This window comes from Aquarana catesbeiana, linkage group LG06, assembly GCF_042186555.1.
Source record: "Aquarana catesbeiana isolate 2022-GZ linkage group LG06, ASM4218655v1, whole genome shotgun sequence".
NCBI classification, from domain to species: Eukaryota; Metazoa; Chordata; class Amphibia; order Anura; family Ranidae; genus Aquarana; species Aquarana catesbeiana.
In genome coordinates, this window is record NC_133329.1 from 2,027,211 (window position 1) to 2,054,981 (window position 27,771).

At 51.3% G+C, this 27,771-nt stretch overlaps 1 protein-coding gene across 2 annotated transcripts; it reads right to left on the reverse strand.

Moving 5' to 3' along the window:
• Window positions 1-248: 248 nt before the first annotated feature.
• KREMEN2 (kringle containing transmembrane protein 2) lies at window positions 249-27,771 on the reverse strand. Of its 2 annotated transcripts, none has more exons than XM_073635294.1 (10): window positions 26,081-27,771; window positions 25,909-25,988; window positions 25,395-25,563; window positions 23,323-23,414; window positions 20,409-20,533; window positions 15,616-15,769; window positions 14,959-15,291; window positions 14,139-14,195; window positions 4,355-4,418; window positions 249-2,843 (listed from the first exon to the last, which is right to left on the reverse strand). In XM_073635294.1, the coding sequence occupies exons 2-10, from the start codon at window positions 25,964-25,966 to the stop codon at window positions 2,489-2,491; spliced, it is 1,407 nt and encodes a 468-aa protein (XP_073491395.1). In that variant the 5' UTR covers window positions 25,967-25,988; window positions 26,081-27,771; the 3' UTR covers window positions 249-2,488. The 2 variants fall into 2 exon arrangements, with proteins under 2 accessions (XP_073491395.1, XP_073491394.1); XM_073635293.1 differs by having other exon boundaries at window positions 250-2,843; window positions 25,909-25,992; window positions 26,081-27,770.

The following is a 27,771-nucleotide window of genomic DNA, read 5'->3' on the forward strand; positions in this document are numbered from 1 at the left end:
ATGGTGAAGAGATAAGGTGCGGGGGAGCAGGGATGGTGGGGAGATAAGGTGTGGGGGAGCAGGGATGGTGGGAAGATAAGATGTGGAGGAGCAGGGATGGTGGTGACGAACACTCTACCCCCCTTCCCACCCACCATCTTTGACATTGTACCTCCAAATCACCCCTGGCCCTGTACCCTCCTATCCCATGCCATTTCCTTTCCCTCCCCCGCCCTCCCTAATCTAACATTGATTGGTTTAGGTTTGCCCTCATATCACATGGTTCTGGGCCGGGCAATGATTGGACAGTCAGATGGATACTTGTATGGCCAGCTTACAGTGCGTAGAATGAATACCCAAAGTGTAGACAGAGCGATATAGAAGACACCAGAAGGGCTCTATATTTGGAGATCCTTTATACACATCATTGTATATACATTATTCACATTGTATGGCCCACATGGAGTGCTGGGTGTTCATCGTCTGGTCTTCCTCTACCAAGCTTAGCTGTGCCGTTCTCCGAGGACACAACAGGTCCTCTTATGTTTCTGATTGATACAAGGACACCATGCGTTGGTTTAGTACTGACTGCACAGCTATTGGTCCTTCATGACAGGTCCTCTTGAGTGTTCTCTCTGTGAAGTGTAAACACTGCTTTTGATGGTAGAAAAAGAAGAAGAGCAGAAACTAAAGAGGAGGTGTCTAAGCATGATCCACAAGAAGACCTGTCTATGCAGATCACAAATAACATGACTGTGCTGCCCTTTGCGGCTTCCTCTCCAGTTTATACGGATCGCTGTGATGGATCATTTGGGATGTTTAGATGTCAAGGTACAAAAAAAAAATCTGAAAAAAAAAAAATCTGAAAAAAAAAAAAAACAGAAAAGTGGTGGGAACTGGCAAAGTGACACCACCTGGGGGGAATACCTTCTGCAGCTCCCCTTAGACAAATGTCTTTGAATACACCGCTCCAGGCAAAGTCATGCAGCACCCGACTGCAGGTGCTTGGCTACCTGGGATCCACCTTCATCCCTCCAGACATGTAAACTCATTAGCCACGCTTTGATTAATTTTATTTTTTTGCTGAATCAAAACAAGTTTTATGGAGACCAGAGTAGGTCTAATTATCACCCTTGTGAGAGGTGACCCTGCCAAAATGCATTTCGCCCGTAATAAAAACTTGATCATAGCAGATTAAGCACATATTACAGGTGAAGCACGTCAGGTTCAGAGTTACATCTAATGAGGGAGAAAAGGTCTGTCTGACCTAATCTGGTGTGAATAAAGCTTGGTGTAGTTCAGCAAAAAAATAAAAGTGCAGCTGAAATATACAGTTTCTTAAGCCGAATTTAGCAAGGTGGAAACTCTGAGCAAAATACAGGAATACAAAATATGCAGGAAAGTCTGTAAATTGGTGGACAGTTGGCTGTTAGGTTCAACGTGATGGAAAACTAGGGAGAACAAGCAGAGGGGATGCCCGCGGTACATTGACATTTGGAGCTTTAATCTGATAAGATCTGATTGGCTTGCGTGAGTTCAGATTTTTTAATTAACAATTGATGAGGTTTATTCCAGAAGAGTCCTGGGCTGCCAACAGCTAATTCCCAGCAAAACCCGCTGCCAGCAGCACCCATTCCAGAGAAGCAGAGAACGGTTGGACCCTGCTTGAGGTTTGATAAGCAGTCCTGGGCTTTCCCAGACTGTCCTTGGGTGGATTCCTCAGTCATGGATATTCCCCAACTATCCTTGCGTGGATTCTTCAGTCATGGACCTTCCCAGACTATCATTGCGTGGATTCCTCAGTCATGGACCTTCCCGGATTATCCTTGGGTGGATTCCTCAGTAATGGACCTTCCTGCACTTTTTCCTTGGGTGGATTCCTCAGTCATGGACATTCCCCAACTATCCTTGCGTGGATTTTTCAGTCATGGACATTCTCCAAAATTCTTTGTGTTGATTCTTCAGTCATGGACCTTCCCAGACTATCATTGCGTGGATTCCACAGTCCTGCACCTACCAGGATTATCCTTGCGTGAACTCGGCAGTCCTGGACCTTCCCAGACTATCCTTGGGTAGACTATGATTGTAACAATAAAAATTTGGGAACGTTATTGTATTTATCTTTTCTGTTTATTGTCTGTGCTCTGAAAGCCCCAAATACCCACCACTACTTTGTATCCTTTTCAAGTAATACTATGGAATGTTGGTGCACACACACACAGTATCAGGTAACACCACGTTTTCTATCTATCCTTGGGAGGATTTAGCAGTCCTGGAACTTTCTGGATTATCCTTGGATGGATTTTGCAGTCCTGGGCCTTCTTGGTCAATCCATGAGTGGATTTTGCAGTCCTGGAACGCCTTGGACAATCCTTGGGTGGATTTTGCAGTCCTGGAACGCCTTGGACAGACCTTCGGTGGATTTTTCAGTTCTGGACTTTATTGGACAATCTTTAAGAGGATTTTGCAGTCCTTGTTCTTCCCAGATGATATGGCCTTGGTTCAGATCTCATGCTGTGACCCATGGTCTGATAGCAGGGACAGAGAAGTCTGTTCCATCCTCACAGTGTCCAGCACTGTATGAGTGTCTATAAATGTTCCACCACATTGGCTCAGTGACCACCATGTGCGGTTTGCAGGCTTCATTCACCACTGGTCTGCAGGGGGCCACAATGACCCATTGCCTGTAATTACAAAGTTCAGACTGCTCAATTTTGGACCATCGGATCAGAGATTTCATTGAAGACTGATTGACGCTAGCCAGATCCCCAGTCGGGCCCTTTGTTTGTCTGCACAGCATGAAGCAGTATGGACGCTCGCCATCTTTTCCCCGGACCAGAGCCCGCCGTCCACAGGGGGCATACCTGAGAAAAAGCATAACCTTATGAATAAGAGTCATGTCTGATAACGAACCTTATCGGCAGTATTAGAACTAACATTCAAAACTGCACATTGTTCCTCAGAGGATGAACAATCGACCTGTGGGGTACCAGTGGAAAATGCACAGAAACTCAAAGTTTAGCAATTAAGAAGGGTGAGGGTTGAGGAACTGCAAATGGCATAAATGTACCTGCCTGCCATAGGGTCCCACGCCACTCTGTCCTGGTCATGTGACCTGTCATGTGGTCTGTGCCGGCTGGAAAAGGATGCGGATTACAATACGCTTACCTTCTCTCCATATTATTTATAGTAGCCCTCAATCCTGGTTCTGAGTTCTGGTTCTGGTGAGCATTTTAATTGGACAGAAAGTGATGGGAAATTCAAACAGGAGGAACGGAAATCTTATGCTGGTGACAGCTGTCTAAAAGGGGATTCTACCTCACTTTAGTGGGATATCCTTTTACTACCTGTTGTGTCGACAGCAGTGGTTTCCAAACTGCTGCTCTTTTCTTGCCTTTTTTCAGCCATTGGGGCAATGTTTCTTCCACTGATACAAGGTACTATTCCTCCCACTGACACCAACGATTAGGAACCTTTCCTTTCACTGACACCAATGACGGGGCACTATTCCTTCCACTGATACCAATGATGGGGCACTATTCCTTCCACTGATACCAATGATGGGGCACTATTCCTTCCACTGATACTAATGATGGGGTGCTATTCCTTCCAATGACACCAATGATGAGGAACCATTTCTCCCACTGACACCAGTGATGGGGCACTATTTATTCCACTGATACCAATGATGGGGTACAATGTTTCTTCCACTGATACCAAAGATGGGGCACTATTCCTCCCAAACTATAGTTATGTGTGTGAATGTCAAAGTTTTACAATGCCTCATGGGACGTGTAGTTCCGCATCAGCTGGAGGGCCATAGTTTGGAGATCCCTGGTCTACAGGATGGAAAGTGAGGGGGACTTTCCCCAACAGGACACAGACAATAAAAAAATAAACTGTTGGGCTATAACCCTTCCACACTTCCTCCAAAACAAAGGTTTTTGCCAGAGATACACCTCCAAGTAAAACTGCCTTATTGGCACTAAACAATGCTGACAGACCCCAATATCTGACCAGGACTGGGAGCCATTCATAGTATAAGAGACATGTTTTTGGTTCAGGATTTAACAGGTGCAACTGGAAAGCTCCAGCATTAGATTTACAAGTCATCGAGTTGGTTATCCACCAAGACCTGAATGAGGGTTTTGTCACCTAAGGCTTCTTTTACCCCTCACCAATCCCCCAACATCAGACCAGTACCCCGCTCCGATCCCCGCACTGTGTCCATTTGATCAGTGGAATGGGAACCCTCATTAAATACTTCCAAGTCAGAGGTTGATCGGAAGTGAAAGGTCCCAGCATTCTTTGACATCACAACCCCAACAAACGGCTTCACCCATTACACAAAGATGTGTTTTCCAGGAATACTTACTGCCATATGAAGTAGCCGATCCCGAGAGCCAGGAGGGACAATCCAGCCGCCAGGAGGAACCAGGCTGTAACACAGATTATGACTGGGTATGAGGTCACGTAGTTCTAAGACCATTTCAGATCTACAGCCACTCCAACAAAACCCCTACCTAACCCACAAGCATGCCAGATCTAGCTTCAACAAAACCCCAACCCAACCCACAAGCATGCCAGACCCAGCTCCAACAAAACCCCAACCCAACCCACAAGCATTCCAGATCCAACAAAACCCCAACCCACAAGCATGCCAAACTCAGCTCCAACAAAATCACAACCTAACGCACAAACATGCCAGACCCAGCTCCAACAAAAACCCCAACCCAACCCACAAGCATGCCAGACCCAGCTCCAACAAAACCACAACCCAACACACAAGCAAGCCAGACCCAGCTCCAACAAAACCCCAACCAAACCCTCAAGCTTGCCAGACCCAGCTCCAACAAAACCCCAACCCACAAGCATGCCAGACCCAACTCCAACAAAACCCCAACCCACAAGCATGCCAGACCCAACTCCAACAAAACCCCAACCCACAAGCATTCCAGATCCAAAAAAACCCAACACACAAGCATGCCAGACCCAGCTTCAATAAAACCCCAGCCCAAACCACAAGCATGCCACACCCAACTCCAACAAAACCCCAACCCACAAGCATGCCAGACCCAGCTTTAACAAAAACCCAACCCAAAAGCACACTGGAGCCAGCGCCAACAAAACCCCAACCCACAAGCATGCCAGATCCAGCTCCAACAAAACCACAAGCATGCCAGACCCAGCTCCAACAAAACCCTAACCCAACCCACAAGCATGCCAGACCCAGCTCCAACAAAACCCCAACATAACCCTATAAGCATGCCAGACCCAGCTCCAACAGAAACCCCAAACCCAACCCACAAGCATGCCAGGTCCCAGCTCCAGCAAAGCCACAACCCAACCCACAAGCATGCAAGACCCAGCTCCAACAAAACATAACCCTATAAGCATGCCAGACCCAGCTCCAACAAAACCCCAGCCCACAAGCATGCCAGACCCAGCTCCAACAAAACCACAACCCACAAGCATGCCAGACCTAGCTCCAACAAAACCCCAACCCAACCCACAAGCATGCCAGACCTAGCTTCAACAGTACCCAAACCCAACCTATAAGCATGCCAGACCCAGCTCCAACAAAACCCTAACCCACAAGCATGCTAGACCCAGCTCCAACAAAAACCCAACCCACAAGCATGCCAGACCCAACTCCAACAAAACCCCAACCCACAAGCATTCCAGATCCAAAAAAACCCAACACACAAGCATGCCAGACCCAGCTTCAATAAAACCCCAGCCCAAACCACTAGCATGCCACACCCAACTCCACCAAAACCCCAACCCACAAGCATGCTAGACCTAGCTCCAACAAATCCCCAACCCAACCCACAAACATGCCAAACCCAGCTCCAACAAAACCACAATCCAATGCACAAGCATAACAGACCCAGCTCCAACAAAACCCCAAACCCACCCACAAGCATGCCAGACCCAGCTCCAACAAAACCCCAACCCACAAGCATGCCAGGCCCAGCTCCAACAAAACCCCAACCCACAAGCATGCCAAACCCAGCTCCAACAAAACCACAACCCAACACACAAGCATGCCAAACCCAGCTCCAACAAAACCACAACCCAACACACAAGCATGCCAGACCCAGCTCTAACAAAACCACAACACAAGCCACAAGCATGCTAGACCCAGTTTCAACAAAACCCCAACCCAACCCACAAGCATGCCAGATCCAGCTCCAACAAAACCACAACCCAACACACAAGCATGCCAGATCCAGCTTCAACAAAACCCCAACCCACAAGCATGCCAGACCCAGCTCCAACAAAACCCCAACACAACTCACAAGCATGCTAGACCCCGCTTCAACAAAACCCCAACCCAACCCACAAGCATGCCAGATCCAGCTCGAACAAAACCACAACCCAACACAAAAGCATGCCAGACCCAGCTTCAACAAAACCCCAACCCACAAGCATGCCAGACCCAGCTCCAACATGACCCCAACCCACAAGCATTCCAGATCCAACAAAACCTCAACACAACCCACAAGCAAGCCAGACCCAGCTCCAACAAAACCACAACCCAACACACAAGCATGCCAGACCCAGCTTCAACAAAACCCCAACCCACAAGCATGCCAGACCGAGCTCCAACACAACCCACAAGCATGCCAGACCTAGCTCCAACAAAACTTCAACCCAACCTATAAGCATGCCAGACCCAGCTTCAACAAAACCCTAACCCACAAGCATGCTAGACCCAGCTTCAACAAAACCCCAACCCACAAGCATGCCAGACCCAGCTCCAACATAACCCCAACCCACAAGCATGCCAGACCCAACTCCAACAAAACCCCAACCCACAAGCATTCCAGATCCAAAAAAAACCAACACACAAGCATGCCAGACCCAGCTTCAATAAAACCCCAGCCCAAACCACAAGCATGCCACACCCAACTCCAACAAAACCCCAACCCACAAGCATGCCAGACCCAGCTTTAACAAAAACCCAACCCAAAAGCACACTGGAGCCAGCGCCAACAAAACCCCAACCCACAAGCATGCCAGATCCAGCTCCAACAAAACCCCAACCCAACCCACAAGCATGCCAGACCCAGCTCCAAAAAAACCACAAGCATGCCAGACCCAGCTCCAACAAAACCCTAACCCAACCCACAAGCATGCCAGACCCAGCTCCAACAAAACCCCAACATAACCCTATAAGCATGCCAGACCCAGCTCCAACAGAAACCCAACCCACAAGCATGCCAGGTCCCAGCTCCAGCAAAGCCACAACCCAACCCACAAGCATGCAAGACCCAGCTCCAACAAAACATAACCCTATAAGCATGCCATACCCAGCTCCAACAAAACCCCAGCCCACAAGCATGCCAGACCCAGCTCCAACAAAACCACAACCCACAAGCATGCCAGACCTAGCTCCAACAAAACCCCAACCCAACCCACAAGCATGCCAGACCTAGCTTCAACAGTACCCAAACCCAACCTATAAGCATGCCAGACCCAGCTCCAACAAAACCCTAACCCACAAGCATGCTAGACCCAGCACCAACAAAAACCCAACCCACAAGCATGCCAGACCCAACTCCAACAAAACCCCAACCCACAAGCATTCCAGATCCAAAAAAACCCAACACACAAGCATGCCAGACCCAGCTTCAATAAAACCCCAGCCCAAACCACTAGCATGCCACACCCAACAAAACCCCAACCCACAAGCATGCTAGACCTAGCTCCAACAAATCCCCAACCCAACCCACAAACATGCCAAACCCAGCTCCAACAAAACCACAATCCAATGCACAAGCATAACAGACCCAGCTCCAACAAAACCCCAAACCCACCCACAAGCATGCCAGACCCAGCTCCAACAAAACCCCAACCCACAAGCATGCCAGGCCCAGCTCCAACAAAATCCCAAAACACAAGCATGCCAAACCCAGCTCCAACAAAACCACAACCCAACACACAAGCATGCCAAACCCAGCTCCAACAAAACCACAACCCAACACACAAGCATGCCAGACCCAGCTCTAACAAAACCACAACACAACCCACAAGCATGCTAGATCCAGTTTCAACAAAACCCCAACCCAACCCACAAGCATGCCAGATCCAGCTCCAACAAAACCACAACCCAACACACAAGCATGCCAGATCCAGCTTCAACAAAACCCCAACCCACAAGCATGCCAGACCCAGCTCCAACAAAACCCCAACACAACTCACAAGCATGCTAGACCCCGCTTCAACAAAACCCCAACCCAACCCACAAGCATGCCAGATCCAGCTCGAACAAAACCACAACCCAACACACAAGCATGCCAGACCCAGCTTCAACAAAACCCCAACCCACAAGCATGCCAGACCCAGCTCCAACATGACCCCAACCCACAAGCATTCCAGATCCAACAAAACCTCAACACAACCCACAAGCAAGCCAGACCCAGCTCCAACAAAACCACAACCCAACACACAAGCATGCCAGACCCAGCTTCAACAAAACCCCAACCCACAAGCATGCCAGACCGAGCTCCAACACAACCCACAAGCATGCCAGACCTAGCTCCAACAAAACTCCAACCCAACCTATAAGCATGCCAGACCCAGCTTCAACAAAACCCTAACCCACAAGCATGCTAGACCCAGCTTCAACAAAACCCCAACCCACAAGCATGCCAGACCCAGCTCCAACATAACCCCAACCCACAAGCATGCCAGACCCAGCTCCAGCAAAACCCCAACCCACAAGCATGCCAGACCCAGCTCCAACAAAACCACAACCCAACGCACAAGCAAAACAGACCCAGCTTCAACAAAACCCCAACCCACAAGCATGCCAGACCCAGCTCCAACAAAACCACAACCCAACGCACAAGCAAAACAGACCCAGCTTCAACAAAACCCCAACCCACAAGCATGCCAGACCGAGCTCCAACAAAATCACAACCCAACACACAAGCATTCCAGATCCAACAAAACCCCAACACAACCCACAAGCATGCCAGATCCAGCTCCAACAAAATCACAACCCAACACACAAGCATGCAAAACCCAGCTTCAACAAAACCTCAACCCACAAGCATGCCAGACATAGGCAGGCTGGCAGCGGTGCGCTGTGCAGAACAATACCTATTATTTCACAGCCAGCAGGGAGGGGCAGGGCTGGAGCGCCAGTGATGCTCTGACCCCGCCCCATGCAGCTTAAATACTCGGGACTCAAAGGCTGCGGGGTAGGAGCTGGAGTGGGAGCTGCTGAGTCGACAGCTTTGAGAACCTGCCTGCGGAAGTGGCATTGTGGCTGGTGTCATGGTGAGCCCAGCTGTCCAGCACTGTTTGCACAGAAGGGCTTTGAATGCCCGGAGGGATGCTTCCTCTTCTGCCCCTCCTTCTGCCTGCTTGACTTGATTGGTATAGTTGAGTCCTTGTCACAGTGCTGGAGGTGGGCCAAAAGTTCATATGCACTGCATCTCCACTGGAAAAGGGGGTACTACATGGATGGAATAATGGTGCTGGGGGATATCAAGGGTGTATGGGGTAAAACAATGCTGAGGGGGGATCTGGGGTGTATAGGGGGTAGCAATGCTTTGGGTATCTTGGATGGCTATAGTGTTAGAGGTATCAGGGATGTAGTGAGGCCACCGTGTAGGGTGTATCAGGGATGTAGTGGGGTCACAATACAAGGGGTATCTTATGGTATATGGTAACAGTGCTGGGGGGATATCTGGGGTGTAGAGGGGTCAGAGTGCTGGGGGATATCTGGGGTGTAGAGGGATCAGAGTGCTGGGGGGATATCTGGGGTGTAGAGGGGTCAGAGTGCTGGGGGATATCTGGGGTGTAGAGGGGTCAGAGTGCTGGGGAGATATCTGGGGTGTAGAGGGGTCAGAGTGCTGGGGGGAAATCTGGGATGTAGAGTGTGTCACAGTGCTGGGGGGATATCTGGGGTGTAGAGAGATCAGAGTGCTGGGGGGGGATATCTGGGGTGTAGAGAGATCAGAGTGCTGGGGGGGGATATCTGGGGTGTAGAGGGGACAGAGTGCTGGGGGGATATCTGGATATCTAGGGTGTAGAGGGGTCAGAGTGCTGGGGGGATATCTGGGGTATAGAGGGGTCACAGTGCTGGGTGGGAGATATCTGGGGTGCAGAGGGGTCAGAGTGCTGGGGGGATATCTGGGGTATAGAGGGGTCAGAGTGCTGGGGGGAAATCTGGGGTGTAGAGGGGACAGAGTGCTGGGGGGATATCTGGATATCTAGGGTGTAGAGGGGTCACAGTGCTGGGGGGGGGATATCTGGGGTACAGAGGGGTCACAGTGCTGGGTGGGAGATATCTGGATATCTGGGGTACAGAGGGGTCACAGTGCTGGGTGGGAGATATCTGGGGTGTAGAGGGGTCAGAGTGCTGGGGGGAAATCTGGGGTGTAGAGGGGTCAGAGTGCTGGGGGGGATGTCTGGGGTACAGAGGGGTCACAGTGCTCGGTGGGAGATATCTGGGGTGTAGAGGGGTCAGAGTGCTGGGGGGGAAATCTGGGGTGTAGAGGGGTCAGAGTGCTGGGGGGGGATATCTAGGGTGTAGAGGGGTCAGAGTGCTGGGGGGATATCTGGGGTGTAGAGAGATCAGAGTGCTGGGGGGGGGGGAATACCCGGATATCTGGGGTGTAGAGGGGACAGAGTGCTGGGGGGATATCTGGATATCTGGGGTGTAGAGGGGTCACAGTGCTGGGTGGGAGATATCTGGGGTGTAGAGGGGTCACAGTGCTGCGTGGAAGATATCTGGGGTGTAGAGGGGTCACAGTGCTGGGGGGATATCTGGGGTGTAGAGGGGTCAGAGTGCTGGGGGGAAATCTGGGGTGTAGAGGGGTCAGAGTGCTGGGGGGATATCTGAGGTGTAGAGGGGTCAGAGTGCTGTGGGGATATCTGGGGTGTAGAGGGGTCGGAGTGCTGGGGGGATATCTGGGGTGCAGAGGGGTCAGAGTGCTGGGAGATATCTGGGGTGTAGAGGGGTCAGAGTGCTGGGGGCATATTTGGGGTGTAGAGGGGTCAGAGTGCTGGGTGGAAGATATCTGGGGTGTAGAGGGGTCAGAGTGCTGGGGGGAAATCTGGGGTGTAGAGGGGTCAGAGTGCTGTGGGGATATCTGGGGTGTAGAGGGGTCAGAGTGCTGGGGGGATATCTGGGGTGTAGAGGGGTCAGAGTGCTGGGAGGATATCTGGGGTGTAGAGGGGTCGGAGTGCTGGGGGGATATCTGGGGTGTAGAGGGGTCAGAGTGCTGGGGGCATATTTGGGGTGTAGAGGGGTCAGAGTGCTGGGGGGATATTGGGGTGTAGAGGGATCAGAGTGCTGGGGGGATATCTGGGGTGTAGAGGGGTCAGAGTGCTGGGGGCATATTTGGGGTGTAGAGGGGTCAGAGTGCTGGGTGGAAGATATCTGGGGTGTAGAGGGGTCAGTGTGATGGGGGGGGGATATCTGGGGTGTAGAGGGGTCACAGTGCTGGGGGGATATCTGGGGTGTAGAGGAGTCAGAGTGCTGGGGGGAAATCTGGGGTGTAGAGGGGTCAGAGTGCTGGGGGGATATCTGAGGTGTAGAGGGGTCAGAGTGCTGTGGGGATATCTGGGGTGTAGAGGGGTCAGAGTGCTGGGGGGATATCTGGGGTGTAGAGGGGTCAGAGTGCTGGGGGATATCTGGGGTGTAGAGGGGTCAGAGTGCTGGGGGGATATCTGGGGTGTAGAGGGGTCAGAGTGCTGGGGAGATATCTGGGGTGTAGAGGGGTCAGAGTGCTGGGGGGGATATCTGGGGTGCAGAGGGGTCAGAGTGCTGGGAGATATCTGGGGTGTAGAGGGGTCAGAGTGCTGTGGGGATATCTGGGGTGTAGAGGGGTCGGAGTGCTGGGGGGATATCTGGGATGTAGAGGGGTCAGAGTGCTGGGGGGATATCTGGGGTGTAGAGGGGTCAGAGTGCTGGGTGGAAGATATCTGGGGTGTAGAGGGGTCAGAGTGCTGGGGGCATATTTGGGGTGTAGAGGGGTCAGAGTGCTGGGTGGAAGATATCTGGGGTGTAGAGGGGTCAGAGTGCTGGGGGGAAATCTGGGGTGTAGAGGGGTCAGAGTGCTGGGGGGATATCTGGGGTGCAGAGGGGTCAGAGTGCTGGTGGATTTATCTAGGGTGTAGAGGGGTCAGAGTGCTGTGGGGATATCTGGGGTGTAGAGGGCTCGGAGTGCTGGGGGGATATCTGGGGTGTAGAGGGGTCAGAGTGCTGGGGGCATATTTGGGGTGTAGAGGGGTCAGAGTGCTGGGGGGATATCTGGGGTGTAGAGGGGTCGGAGTGCTGGGGGGATATCTGGGGTGTAGAGGGGTCAGAGTGCTGGGGGCATATTTGGGGTGTAGAGGGGTCAGAGTGTTGGGGGGATATCTGGGGTGTAGAGGGATCAGAGTGCTGGGGGGATATCTGGGGTGTAGAGGGGTCAGAGTGCTGGGGGCATATTTGGGGTGTAGAGGGGTCAGAGTGCTGGGGAAATATCTGGGGTGTAGAGGGATTGGAGTGCTGGGGGATATCTGGGGTGTAGAGGGGTCAGAGTGCTGGTGGATTTATCTAGGGTGTAGAGGGGTCAGAGTGCTGTGGGGATATTTGGGGTGTAGAGGGGTCAGAGTGCTGGGGGCATATTTGGGGTGTAGAGGGGTCAGAGTGCTGGGGGGATATCTGGGGTGTAGAGGGGTCAGAGTGCTGGGGGCATATTTGGGGTGTAGAGGGGTCAGAGTGCTGGGGGGATATCTGGGGTGTAGAGGGGTCGGAGTGCTGGGGGGATATCTGGGGTGTAGAGGGGTCAGAGTGCTGGGGGCATATTTGGGGTGTAGAGGGGTCAGAGTGTTGGGGGGATATCTGGGGTGTAGAGGAGTCAGAGTGCTGGGGGGGTTTATCTGGGGTGTAGAGGGGTCAGAGTGCTGGGGGGATATCTGGGGTGTAGAGGGATCGGAGTGCTGGGGGGATATCTGGGGTGTAGAGGGATCGGAGTGCTGGGGGGATATCTGGGGTGTAGAGGGATCGGAGTGTTGGGGGGATATCTGGGGTGTAGAGGGATCGGAGTGCTGGGGGGATATCTGGGGTGTAGAGGGGTCAGAGTGCTGGGGGCATATTTGGGGTGTAGAGGGGTCAGAGTGCTGGGGGAATATCTGGGGTGTAGAGGGATTGGAGTGCTGGGGGGATATCTGGGGTGTAGAGGGGTCAGAGTGCTGGGGGGATATCTGGGGTGTAGAGGGATCGGAGTGCTGGGGGGATATCTGGGGTGTAGAGGGGTCAGAGTGCTGGGGGGATATCTGGGGTGTAGAGGGATCGGAGTGCTGGGGGGATATCTGGGGTGTAGAGGGGTCAGAGTGCTGGGGGCATATTTGGGGTGTAGAGGGGTCAGAGTGCTGGGGGAATATCTGGGGTGTAGAGGGATTGGAGTGCTGGGGGGATATCTGGGGTGTAGAGGAGTCAGAGTGCTGGGGGGGATATCTGGGGTGTAGAGGGGTCAGAGTGCTGGGGGGATATCTGGGGTGTAGAGGGGTCAGAGTGCTGGGGGGGATATCTGGGGTGTAGAGGGATCGGAGTGCTGGGGGAATATCTGGGGTGTAGAGGGATTGGAGTGCTGGGGGGATATCTGGGGTGTAGAGGGGTCAGAGTGCTGGGGGGATATGTGGGGTGTTGAGGGATCGGAGTGCTGGGGGGATATCTGGGGTGTAGAGGGGTCAGAGTGCTGGGGGGATATCTGGGGTGTAGAGGGGTCAGAGTGCTGGGGGGATATCTGGGGTGTAGAGGGATCGGAGTGCTGGGGGGGGGGGCATCATTCTAGCAGATATATTATATGCACAGAACAGTTTTGTTACTTTATGTAATATTTTGTTTCTTTGCTGTACAGAATGATTGTTCATGTAGTTAATGCGGAGCTCCACCCAAAAGGGGAAGCTCCGCTTGTCTGCCTCCTACCTACTTGATGTCTGTTTACCTGTGCTGTCTTCATTGTAGGGGCCCCAGAGCATTACTTTGCCCAGGGGCCCATGATGCTATTAAGACGGTCCTGCCTATAAGCATGCCAGACTCAGCTCCAACAAAACCTCAACCCTCAAGCATGTTTAGACCCAGCTTTCTGCAGATGTTGGCCCTCATTGAACAGCACCAGGCATTGAGGGTTATTGGCAATAAAACTCACTGTTATTGGTCTTTACTTCAACTGGAGTAGTCGAATTTTCAGAGTCGGGTATCATACCTAAAACACAGGGTGAGAAGCCGGTTACTTCCTGTATTACACCTTCTCGGCATCCTCTCCTGACCTGTAGCAGTGTGACTTGGCTTCATTGAATAACAATCCCATGTGACCATTACGTCAGTGCAAATCTGGTGATCACATAACTTTGTTAGGTCCATCTCTGCTCCTCATCCCTAATTAAATGCAGATAAGGCACCAAGTGAGTTTAGTAACCACCTTAATCAGCCACAGAACGTGTGTAATTAATATGTGTTCGGGTTTAAAGGGATGAGGTGGCAACCATATATGGTGGTGATAATAAAACTCTGCCTTGGAAGGTCATTCACTTCATTGGAGGTTACATAGCTCAGTAAATACTTTTTCTGAAGAATGGGTTGGTCAGTGTATTCTTCTATCCTCGTCTACCTGCACCTGTCATGCTGACTCCTTAGTGGTTAGGAATGAAGGAACCCCAACTAGACTAGTGCGATTAATTTCATTACGAATCGAAATTTGGATTAAATTTTCATTATTTGGTGATTTGGATTTAATCCATCTTCTGAAACTCGAATTTCAAATCGATTTGAAGATAACGAATATAAGAAACAAATTCCGAAAATGAATCATTCTAACATAACAAATATGACGAAACAAAATTATTGATGTAACCTATCTGAAATTAAGCAAATTTTTCCGTGGTGCACCTCTGTAACCCCCACCACCACCCACACCAATCTCCTGAACCCCCTGTAATCTGTAGGAGATCCCACCCACCTCGTCTTACCTTTGTAGGTCAGGACAAATCCCTGGCCGCTGCGTGCGCCATCAGATGTGAAGATGAGGCGGAGAGATCCGGTTGGATAGGTCACAGTGTTGGGAGGATCCTGGCCTCCTTTTATTTGGGTGAGAAGACTTCCGGTTTCTTTATCTCGCACCTCCAGAACGTCGTTTGGGTCTTCAACATGGAAGATATGAAAGGTGATCTCCATGGTGGCGGCTCCCGGGGTGTGAATATCCCAGGAACAGGAGCTGCCCGGACCGTATTCATCAGGATAATCCGGAGAGTATAGGACTCCGGATAGAGAAGAGAAGTTCCCGCTACAGGCCCCGATCCACGCTGCAGAGAGAACACAACACCAACATTACCCCATGGAGGCCTACAGAGAGGATCTCCTGCATATCGGGGGCCAAATGGGCACCCTAGGCCCGACTCTCACCCCCTCTGAGGAGTGACGGAAATGTTGACAAGTCGATAGACCTCTGAAATTATCTGCCACATTCTAATGAATTATCTGTGGACACGTATTTATAAATCTCTTGGTAATCTGTGGACTATCTTCACCTCTATGGGAACATGAAGAGATTGGCTCCAGCAACTGGAAGCCTTTTATAAACCGGGCCCTGTATACATGGAGCCCCCAATCTATATCACCATACTTACTGCTATACACGCTGAGATTCCCGTCTCCACCGCACACCTCGCTGGCCTTCCCGAAGCAGGTATGGTCACACTGGGAGTTGCTAACCCTCTGCAACAAGGCCACATCGGAAGGACTGCCGCAGAAACAGGCGTAGCCTGCCTCCAGACCTGCATACTGACACAAAGACCAGATACCAAAGTCAGGAACCGTGCACCGACAGGCACCTCTATTCACAAAGGGCATAGCGCTCAATTCACAAAGATCATAAGGTTCAATTCACCAAGGGCATAAGGCTCCATTCACAAAAAGGCATAGGGCTCCATTCACAAAGGGCATAAGGCTCAATTCTCAAAGGGAATAAGGCTCTACTCACAAAGAGCATAGGGCTCAATTCACAAAGGGCATAGGGCTCAATTCACAAAGGGCATAGGGCTCAATTCACAAAGGGCATAGGGCTCAATTCACAAAGGGCATAGGGCTCAATTCACAAAAGAGAATAAGGCTCCATTCACAAAGAGCATAGGGCTCAATTCATAAAGGGCATGGGACTGCGGAGTGTATCGGAGGGTGTTGGGACAGTAGAGTGTATCAGAGGGTGGTGGGACTATGGAGTGTATCGGAGGGTGTTGGGACTATGGAGTGTATCGGAGGGTGTTGGGACTATGGAGGGTGTTGGGACTATGGAGTGTATCGGAGGGTGGTGGGACTATGGAGTGTATTGGAGGGTGTTAGGACTATGGAGTGTATCGGAGGGTGTTGGGACTATAGAGGGTGTTGGGACTATGGAGTGTATTGGAGGGTGTTGGGACTATGGAGTGTATCAGAGAGTGTTGAGACTATGGAGTGTATCAGAGGGTGGTGAGACTGTGGAGTGTATCGGAGGGTGTTGTGACTATGGAATGTATCGGAGGGTGGTGGGAATGTGGAGTGTATCGGAGGGTGTTGTGACTATGGAATGTATCGGAGGGTGGTGGGACTATGGAATGTATCGGAGGGTGGTGGGACTGTGGAGTGTATCAGAGGGTGGTGGGACTATGGAGTGTATCGGAGGGTGGTGGGACTACAGAGTGTATCGGAGGGTGGTGGGACTGTGGAGTGTATCGGAGGGTGGTGGGACTATGGAGTGTATCGGAGGGTGGTGGGACTACAGAGTGTATTGGAGGGTGGTGGGACTGCAGAGTGTATCGGAGGGTAGTGGGACTGCGGAGCATATTGGAGGGTGTTGGGACAATGGAGTATATCGGAGGGTGGTGGGACTACGGAGTGTATAGGAGGGTGTTGTGACTATGGAATGTATCGGAGGGTGTTGGGACAATGGAGTATATCGGAGGGTGGTGGGACTATGGAGTATATCGGAGGGTGGTGGGACTATGGAATGTATCGGAGGGTGGTGGGACTACGGAGAGTATCGGAGGGTGGTGGAACTGCGGAGTGTATCGGAGGGTAGTGGGACTGCAGAGTATATCGGAGGGTTTTGGGACAATGGAGTATATCGGAGGGTGGTGGGACTACGGAGTGTATCGGAGGGTGGTGGGCTTTTGGAGTATATTGGAGGGTGTTGGGACTATGGAGTATATTGGAGGGTGGTGGGACTACGGAGTGTATCGGAGGGTGTTGGGACAATGGAGTATATCGGAGGGGTGGGACTACGGAGTGTATCGGAGGATGGTGGGACTGCAGAGTGTATTGGGGGGGTAGTTGGACTGCGGAGTATATCGGAGGGTGCTGGGACAATGGAGTATATCGGAGGGTGGTGGGACTACGGAGTGTATCGGAGGGTGTTGGGACAATGGAGTATATCGGAGGGTGGTGGGACTACGGAGTGTATCGGAGGATGGTGGGACTGTGGAGTGTTCTGGACGATGGTGGGACTATGGAGTGTATAGGAGGGTGTTGTGACTATGGAATGTATCGGAGGGTTGTGGGACTGTGGAGTGTACTGGAGGGTGGTGGGACTACGGAGTATATCGGAGGGTGTTGAGACAATGGAGTATATCGGAGGGGGTGGGACTGCAGAGTGTATTGGGGGGGGGGGGGGGCGGGGTAGTTGGACTGCGGAGTATATTGGAGGGTGTTGGGACTATGGAGTATATTGGAGGGTGGTGGGACAATGGAGTATATCGGAGGGTGGTGGGACTACGGAGTGTATCGGAGGGTGTTGGGACAATGGAGTATATCGGAGGGTGGTGGGACTACGGAGTGTATCGGAGGATGGTGGGACTGTGGAGTGTTTTGGACGATGGTGGGACTATGGAGTGTATAGGAGGGTGTTGTGACTATGGAATGTATCGGAGGGTTGTGGGACTGTGGAGTGTATTGGAGGTTGGTGGGACTACGGAGTATATCGGAGGGTGTTGAGACAATGGAGTATATCGGAGGGGTGGGACTACGGAGTGTATTGGGGGGGTAGTTGGACTGCGGAGTATATCGGAGGGTGCTGGGACAATGGAGTATATCGGAGTGTGTTGGGACTACGGAGTGTATCGGAGGGTGGTGGGACTGCGGAGTGTATCGGAGGGTGGTGGGACTGCGGAGTATAAGGGAGGGTGTTGGGACAATGGAGTATATCGGAGGGTGGTGGGACTGAGGAGTGTATCGGAGGGTGTTGGGACAATGGAGTATATCGGAGGGTGGTGGGACTACGGAGTGTATCGGAGGGTGGTGGGACTATGGAGTATATCGGAGGGTGGTGGGACTATGGAGTGTATAGGAGGGTGTTGTGACTATGGAATGTATCGGAGGGTGTTGGGACAATGGAGTATATCGGAGGGTGGTGGGACTATGGAGTATATCGGAGGGTGTTGGGACTATGGAGTATATTGGAGGGTGGTGGGACTATGGAATGTATCGGAGGGTGGTGGGACTACGGAGAGTATCGGAGGGTGGTGGAACTGCGGAGTGTATCGGAGGGTGGTGGAACTGCGGAGTGTATCGGAGGGTAGTGGGACTGCAGAGTATATCGGAGGGTTTTGGGACAATGGAGTATATCGGAGGGTGGTGGGACTACGGAGTGTATCGGAGGGTGGTGGGCTTTTGGAGCATATTGGAGGGTGTTGGGACTATGGAGTATATTGGAGGGTGGTGGGACTACGGAGTGTATCGGAGGATGGTGGGACTATGGAGTATATCGGAGGGGGTTGGGACTGCGGAGTGTATTGGGGGGGGGGGTAGTTGGACTGCGGAGTATATTGGAGGGTGTTGGGACTATGGAGTATATTGGAGGGTGGTGGGACTACAGAGTGTATCAGAGGGTGTTGGGACTGCGGAATATATCGGAGGGTGTTGGGACAATGGAGTATATCGGAGGGGTGGGACTACGGAGTGTATCGGAGGATGGTGGGACTGCAGAGTGTATTGGGGGGGTAGTTGGACTGCGGAGTATATCGGAGGGTGCTGGGACAATGGAGTATATCGGAGGGTGGTGGGACTACGGAGTGTATCGGAGGGTGGTGGGACAATGGAGTATATCGGAGGGTGGTGGGACTACGGAGTGTATCGGAGGGTGGTGGAACTGCGGAGTGTATCGGAGGGTAGTGGGACTGCAGAGTATATCGGAGGGTTTTGGGACAATGGAGTATATCGGAGGGTGGTGGGACTACGGAGTGTATCGGAGGGTGGTGGGCTTTTGGAGCATATTGGAGGGTGTTGGGACTATGGAGTATATTGGAGGGTGGTGGGACTACGGAGTGTATCGGAGGATGGTGGGACTACGGAGTGTATCGGAGGATGGTGGGACTGCAGAGTGTATTGGGGGGGTAGTTGGACTGCGGAGTATATCGGAGGGTGCTGGGACAATGGAGTATATCGGAGGGTGGTGGGACTACGGAGTGTATCGGAGGGTGTTGGGACAATGGAGTATATCGGAGGGTGGTGGGACTACGGAGTGTATCGGAGGATGGTGGGACTGTGGAGTGTTCTGGACGATGGTGGGACTATGGAGTGTATAGGAGGGTGTTGTGACTATGGAATGTATCGGAGGGTTGTGGGACTGTGGAGTGTATTGGAGGGTGGTGGGACTACGGAGTATATCGGAGGGTGTTGAGACAATGGAGTATATCGGAGGGGGTGGGACTGCAGAGTGTATGGGGGGGGGGGTAGTTGGACTGCGGAGTATATTGGAGGGTGTTGGGACTATGGAGTATATTGGAGGGTGGTGGGACAATGGAGTATATCGGAGGGTGGTGGGACAATGGAGTATATCGGAGGGTGGTGGGACTACGGAGTGTATCGGAGGGTGTTGGGACAATGGAGTATATCGGAGGGTGGTGGGACTACGGAGTGTATCGGAGGATGGTGGGACTGTGGAGTGTTTTGGACGATGGTGGGACTATGGAGTGTATAGGAGGGTGTTGTGACTATGGAATGTATCGGAGGGTTGTGGGACTGTGGAGTGTATTGGAGGTTGGTGGGACTACGGAGTATATCGGAGGGTGTTGAGACAATGGAGTATATCGGAGGGGTGGGACTACGGAGTGTATTGGGGGGGTAGTTGGACTGCAGAGTATATCGGAGGGTGCTGGGACAATGGAGTATATCGGAGTGTGTTGGGACTACGGAGTGTATCGGAGGGTGGTGGGACTGCGGAGTGTATTGGAGGGTAGTGGGACTGCGGAGTATATCGGAGGGTGTTGGGACAATGGAGTATATCGGAGGGTGGTGGGACTGAGGAGTGTATCGGAGGGTGTTGGGACAATGGAGTATATCGGAGGGTGGTGGGACTACGGAGTGTATCGGAGGATGGTGGGACTGTGGAGTGTATTGGACGATGGTGGGACTGAGTAGTGTTTTGGGAAGATCTGGCTGTAGTGAGTACCTGATACCCCCGTATGCGGCAGAACTGGATGCAGGTGTGGATGGTCAGTTTTCCGGAGGTTCCGCTACTCCCGGAAAAAGCCGGAGGAGTCCCGTAGTCTACAAAGCATCCAATGTACCCAGGCACTGCAGGAAGACACATTTCACCATCATCATCCTCATCCCTTTATCCAGAGAACATTTTATATTATACAGACACTGAAGTAACACTACCACCTAGTGGCAGAACTAGAAATCACAGCATAATGTATGAGAATGGTTGTTGCACCTGTGTCTGTAAAAACTGCATGCCAACACCCCCACTCAACAGCAATCTCACAATTTGGCATTGCTAGTGGTTTTGTCACAGCATCTGCTTTTATCACAGTATAATATATGAGAATGGTTGTAGCACCTCTGTCTGTATAAAACAACATGCTAACGCCATGCTAATCTAGTCTAGCAGTGCCATCTTCTGAGAACCCAATACCTGGCGGCACCCAGAACATACAGAGGACATGGAAGGATGGACCCTCACCAAAACATTTCTAACATTACATTTCTGCAGATCTCGTGGACTTGTTAGAACTCTTCAAAGAAAACATTTGATTCCAATACCAGTATGGTCATTGAGTCAACCATCCAATGTGACAACACTGATGGGATCAAATATAAATCTCTAATCAGTGCCCCCCCCCCCACCCCCCATTTGATTGACTCATAAGGTTTTCAATCTCTCTCAGCTCTACTGATTGGCCGGTGGCAGAATATTTGTTGACCACTTCTGTTTGCTTGAACCATTTTTTGTGTGTGTGCCGAACTGATCCATTAAACACCTTACTACCGCCATATTGGAAAAGAACGGCGGTTAGGTTATTTCTTTGGGGTGCAGACTGGGGGCATATTAACCACTAATGAGAAAACACCACTGACCACCAACAGTTATGAGGCACTCACCACTTACCACTGCCAGAAAGGGGCACTCACCACCGACCACCACCATAAGGGGCCACTTACTACTGGCCACCACCATAAGGGGCACTCACCACCAACCACTACCATAGAGGGGCACTCATCATCGACCACCACCATAAGGGGGCACTCACCACCGACCTCCATCATATAGGGGGGGGGGGATCGCCACCGACCACCACCATAAGGGGGCACTCACCATCGACCACCGACAGAAGGGGGCACTCACCACTGACCACCACCATAAAGGGGCACTCACGACCGACTACTATCATAAAGGGGCACTTACTACCAAACACTGCCAGAAGGGGGCACTCACCATCAACCACTATCAGAAGGGGGCACTCAACACTGATGACTGCCAGAAGGGGGCACTCACCACTGACGACTGCCAGAAGGGGGCACTTAACTCCGATCACCGCCAAAAAGGGGCACTCACCATCACCAGAGGGAGGCACTCACTACTGATCACCACCAGAAGAGGGCACTCACCACTGACCAGCACCATAAGAGGGCACTCACCACCAACCATACCCAGAAGGGGGCACTCACCACCAACCACCGCCAGAAGAGGGCACTCACCGCGACCACCGCCAGAAGGGGGCACTCACCACTGACCACCAACATAAGGAGGCACTAATAAGTGACCACCAACATAAAGGGGCTCTCACCACCAACCACTGTCAGAAGGGGGCAATCACCACCGCTAGAAGGGGGCACTCACCACTGACCACCGCCAGAAGGGGGCACTCACCACTAACCACCAACATAAGGAGGCACTCACCACCGATCTCCATCATAAATGGGGGGAAATCACCACCAGCCACCACCATAAGGGGGCAATCACCACCGACCACCGTCAGAAGGGGGCACTTACCACTTACCACCACCATAAGAAGGCACTTACTACCAAACACTGCCAGAAGGGGGCACTCACCACTGACCACCTCCAGAAGTGGTCACGCACCTCCAACCACAGCCAGAAGGGGGCACTCACCTCCGACCATCACCAGAAGGGGGCACTCACCTCTGACCACCGCCAGAAGGGGGAACTCACCTCCAACCCCCGCCAGAAGGGGGCACTCACCATCATTATAGGGAAGCACTCACCACTGACCACCACCAGAATGGGCACTCACCACTGACCACCACCATAAGATGGCACTCACCACCGACCATACCCAGAAGGGGGCACTCACCCCCGACCACTGCCAGAAGAGGGCACTCACCACCGACCATCGCCAGAAGAGAGCAGTCACCACTGACCACCAAAATAAGGAGGCACTCACCACCAACCACTGCCAGAAGGGAGCAATCACCACCGCCAGAAGGGGGCACTCACCACTGACCACCGCCAGAAGGGGGCACTCACAACTGACTCCTGACTATTGATATCTGCAAGCTGCTCTGCTCTCTGACCCCTGCATTGTCCTAAAGAATTTTGGGGGTGTTTATACTCTCCTGGCATTTTAGGGCTATTTTTGAAATATGATGGCAGCCAAAACATTTTTTTCCAAATGTTTTCCTATATTACTAAATACCACCAACAAAAATCGTTCTGTCTCAAATAAAGGGTACAAAATTAATCTGGGCATAGTGTTGCATGAGTCAGTAATTGTCAGTCAAACTATGACAGCACTGGAAATTGGTCTGGTAATGAAAAGGTATGTACAGGTAAGTGGTTACACGATCAATACAATTCATTGTTTACATTTAGGATTGATTGATCACAAAAGTGCATGAACACGGGATGTCCAATCACTTCACCTCATACAGGACATGGACTTGGAGGGAAAGGTTCCTACAGAGATAACGTAACACGGATGACCATCGATGGCCGTCGTGTGCCAGCTACTAATCCGATCCTTCACCCGGGCCACTAATGACTGGAATGTCTGGAATATTCTACACATACCCAACATTCCCACTGAGAAGAACGATCTAGCCAGGCGTGTGCTACTCACTGTGGCATGTCGGGATATCGCAAAACTTCCAGTATTGTCCATCGTCTGTCTCCGATACGTAGCACCACGGCTGGACGTCAGAGTCCGGGTTCCTGCAGGAAAATGCCATCTCTGTATACTCTGTATATATGGAAGTGCCATTAAGTGATACAGGAGAAACCCACCCAGATATCATCCCATAATCTAGTGGTCTCCAAACTGAGACCCACGGGCTGGAAAAAAAACGCTGTGAAGGTGCACCTACCCTGGACCGAAGAGTGCTGATGGCGAGAAAGCAAAGACTCTGCTACTGACGATAGGCGCCAGAAAAATATCTTTGCCAGTATCTTTCTATCGACATTAAGAAGGCTGATGGGGCGCCAATTCTCAACCATCGAAGGAACTTTGAAAGAAGAATCACAGCCGAGTGCCTCATGGAAGGGGGAAGTACCCCCTCAGCAAGGCAACTGTTAAAAACCTCAACCAAATGTGGGGGCCAGAATAGGCTTAAAAGCTTTGTAAAACTCAGCCGTCAAGCCATCCGGTCCAGGTGACTTTTTGATGGCAAGCTGTTCAATTGCCCTCATCACCTCTTCAACTGTGATCTCCTCTGTCAGTCACACATTCAATTTCCCATCAGGAATAGTCACAATTTGTGATGTAATACCAGCTGTCTCCTGAAGCTGTGCTGTAGAGTCTTCAGCAGCTGTGGGGCAAACAGCTTTGGACTCAGCTAAAGGAGGGTTAATAGGTTGGGCTGACACTTGTAGTTCCTCTGCAGGAAAGTCATTTTTTAATTGCAACTTTTGCTGCGCTGCAGCATCAGCAGGCACAGCATTCCTACACATGGGATTAGCAACATGATGGGGCACTATTCCTCCCACTGACACCAATGATGGGGCACTATTCCTCCCACTGACACCAATGATGGGACACTATTCCTCCCACTGACACCAATGATGGGGCACTATTCCTCCCACTGACACCAATGATGGGACACTATTCCTCCCACTGACACCAATGATGGGGCACTATTCCTCCCACTGATACCAATGATGGGACACTATTCCTCCCACTGACACCAATGATGGGACACTATTCCTCCCATTGATACCAATGATGGGGCACTATTCCTCCCACTGATACCAATGGTGGGGCACTATTCCTCCCACTGACACCAATGATGGGGCACTATTCCTCCCACTGATACCAATGATGGGACACTATTCCTCCCACTGACACCAATGATGGGACACTATTCCTCCCATTGATACCAATGATGGGGCACTATTCCTCCCACTGATACCAATGGTGGGGCACTATTCCTCCCACTGACACCAATGATGGGGCACTATTCCTCCCACTGATACCAATGATGGGACACTATTCCTCCTACTGACACCAATGATGGGACACTATTCCTCCCACTGATACCAATGATGGGGCACTATTCCCCCCACTGATACCAATGATGGGGCACTATTCCTTCCACTGACACCAATGATGGGGCACTATTCCTTTCACTGACACCAATGATGGGATACTATTCCTCCCACTGACACCAAGGATGGGCCACTATGCCTCCCATTGACACCAACGATGGGCCACTATTCCTCCCATTGACACCAATGATGGGCCACTATTCTTCTCACTGACACCAATGATGGGACACTATTCCTCCCAATGATGGGACACTATTTCTCTCACTGACACCAATGATGGGGCACTATTCCTCCCACTGACACCAATGAGGGGGCACTATTTCTCCCACTGACACCAGTGATGGGGCACAATTCCTCCCACTGACACCAATGATGGGACACTATTCCTCCTACTGACACCAATGATGGGACACTATCCCTCCCACTGACACCAATGATGGGACACTATTCCTCCTACTGACACCAATGATGGGGCACTATTCCTCCCACTGATAGCAATGATGGGCACTATTCTTCCCACTGATTCTGGGGTAGTTTCTACTCCCACTGGTCACAGTCCTGCCCCCCTAAGTCTGAAGGACAGTAAACTGGCCCTTTGTTTAGAAAGTTTTGGAGAACCCTGCCATAACCCATCCCCACAGGTGGACTTACCTGCAGTAGTTGTGGTCCCCGAGTCCCAGTTCTCCAGACGGGTCAGAATGGGTGTTGAAGCGGTGCTGGATGGTTTGGTTCCAGTAGAGACACCGGATGTCTTCTGCTCCGGCACGGTTCACGGAACCCCGATAATCCCTCCCATTCACCGTAAAACATTCCGAATGTTCTAATGTGACAATAGAGATTTGATTGTCAGCTCCCCGAGCCAGGCTTTATTATCTCATATGTACTATGCTGACACTGTAATAACTCTTCTTAGCTTTAACTTCAAAAGAATAAAAACTTCAAAGGCTGATCCATCTGCACAGCTGGCCTGACCCTCCCCCCACCGAGACCCATAACATCATTCTATCAATCCCACTTCAAAGGGGCCCAGGAGCCGCCCCAACACGCCGGGAGCCCCAGGCAGAAATGTGATGTAGGGACAAGACTTGGGATCAACTTGTGTCTACCAAGAGCAAAAAAACAATGGTGCAAATAGAACCAAACTTAACCCTTTATTTGTACACACCTGGGGGGGAGCCCTCACCCCTCACATAGAGGACAAGAGTCAGGAGCAGGAGAAACATCTTCCATGGAGGACAAGGAGACCTGACTATGGAAAAATAATTGGATCAATGATAAAAATACTACTACAAGACAGAGCAGTAATGTCTCCAGGACAGGAGCACCAGGAACCTCACCTGAAGAGTATGGAGGGACTTCCTGCTCATAGAAAGTCCACTAGGTCAGCATTCTTCGACCACTCAGGAGGATCTAAGTATGTGTTCTTTGGAAGAGAACCGGTCAGGGGGATCAAGCTATCTCTTCCTCAAGGTAGAACAGGTCAGGAGGGTCTAGATATCTCTATTTTCAGGGCAGAACCGGTCAGGAAAGTCTAGGTATTTCTTCTTCAGGGTAGAGACAGTCAGGAGGGTCAAGGTATCTCCTCCTCAGGGCAGAACCAGTCAGGAAGATCTAGGTGTCTCCTCTTCACGGCAGAACTAGTCAAGACGGTCTAGGTGTTTCTTCTTCAGGGTACAGCGAGTCAGGAGGATCTAGATATCTTTTTCTCAGGATAGAGCCAGTCAGGAGGGTCTAGGTGTCTCTTCTTCAAGGCAGAACCAGACAGGACAGTCTAGGTGTCTCTTCCTCATGGCAGAACCAGTGAGGAGGGTCCAGGTATCTCTTCCTCAGGGCAGAACCTGACAGGAGGATTTAGGTATCTTTTCCTCAGAGCAGAACCGGTCAGGGGGGTCTAGGTATCTCTTCTTCAGGGCAGAACCAGTCAGGGGGTCTAGAAATCTCTTCCTAAGGACAAAACCGGTCAGGAGGGTCTTGGTATCTCTTCTTTAAGGAAGAACCAGTCGGGGGGGTCTAGGTGTCATCTCTTCAAGGCAGAACCGATCAGAAGGGTCTAGGTATCGCTTCCTTAGGACAAAACTGGTCAGGAGGGTCTAGGAATCTCTTCTTCAATGCTAAACCAGTCAGGAGGGTCTAGGTTTCTTCTTCAAGGAAAAAACAGTCAGGAGGAGCTAAGTATCTCTTCCTCAGTCAGAACCGGTCAGCGGGGTCTAGGTGTCGCTTCCTTAGGGCAGAACCAGTCAGGATAGTCTAGGTATCTCTTCTTTAGGGCAGAACTGGTCAGGAGGATCTAGGTATCTCCACAGCCTTCAGTACGACCCCCTCTATCAGGAGAGCCAAGTGTCTCCTCACTGTGGTCTAGCGGTAGATCCCACTATCTTCTCTTAAGGAAGAGCTCCCAGTCCAGACATCATGATGGCATTTCAGAGTTCTTCAGTTTGAGACCCCCAGCCTACTCTATATATGTACTAATAGTGTACACAGCGATGATAGACCTCCACATCTCTGTATACTGCAATGCTAGACCCAAAATCTTCTCTATAGACAGCAATGATGGACCTCCAATCTTCTCTGTATACTGCGATGTTGGACCCCCAACCTTCTCGGTATACTGCGATGTCAGACCTCCAACCTTCTCTGTACACTGCGATGTCAGTCCTCCAACCCCCTCTGTATACTGCAATGTCAGTCCTCCAACCTTCTCTGTATACTGTAATGTCAGTCCTCCAACCTCCTCTGTATACTGCGATATCAGTCCTCCAACCTTCTCTGTATCCTGCGATATCAGACCTTCAATCTTCTCTGTATACTGCAATATCAGACCTTCAATCTTCTCTGTATACTGTGATGTCAGACCTCTAAACTTCTCCGTATACTGCGATTATGGCTCTCCAGCTCAGAATGAGTGTGGCGTCCTCTCTGAAGAGACTGAATGTGTTGGTATAAGTGGGAGGTTTCTAATGTGTACAGCACCTGCAGGTGACTCATGTCTCTACCTGTAGAGGTGTCTCATCTCCCCCCTGCAGGCAGC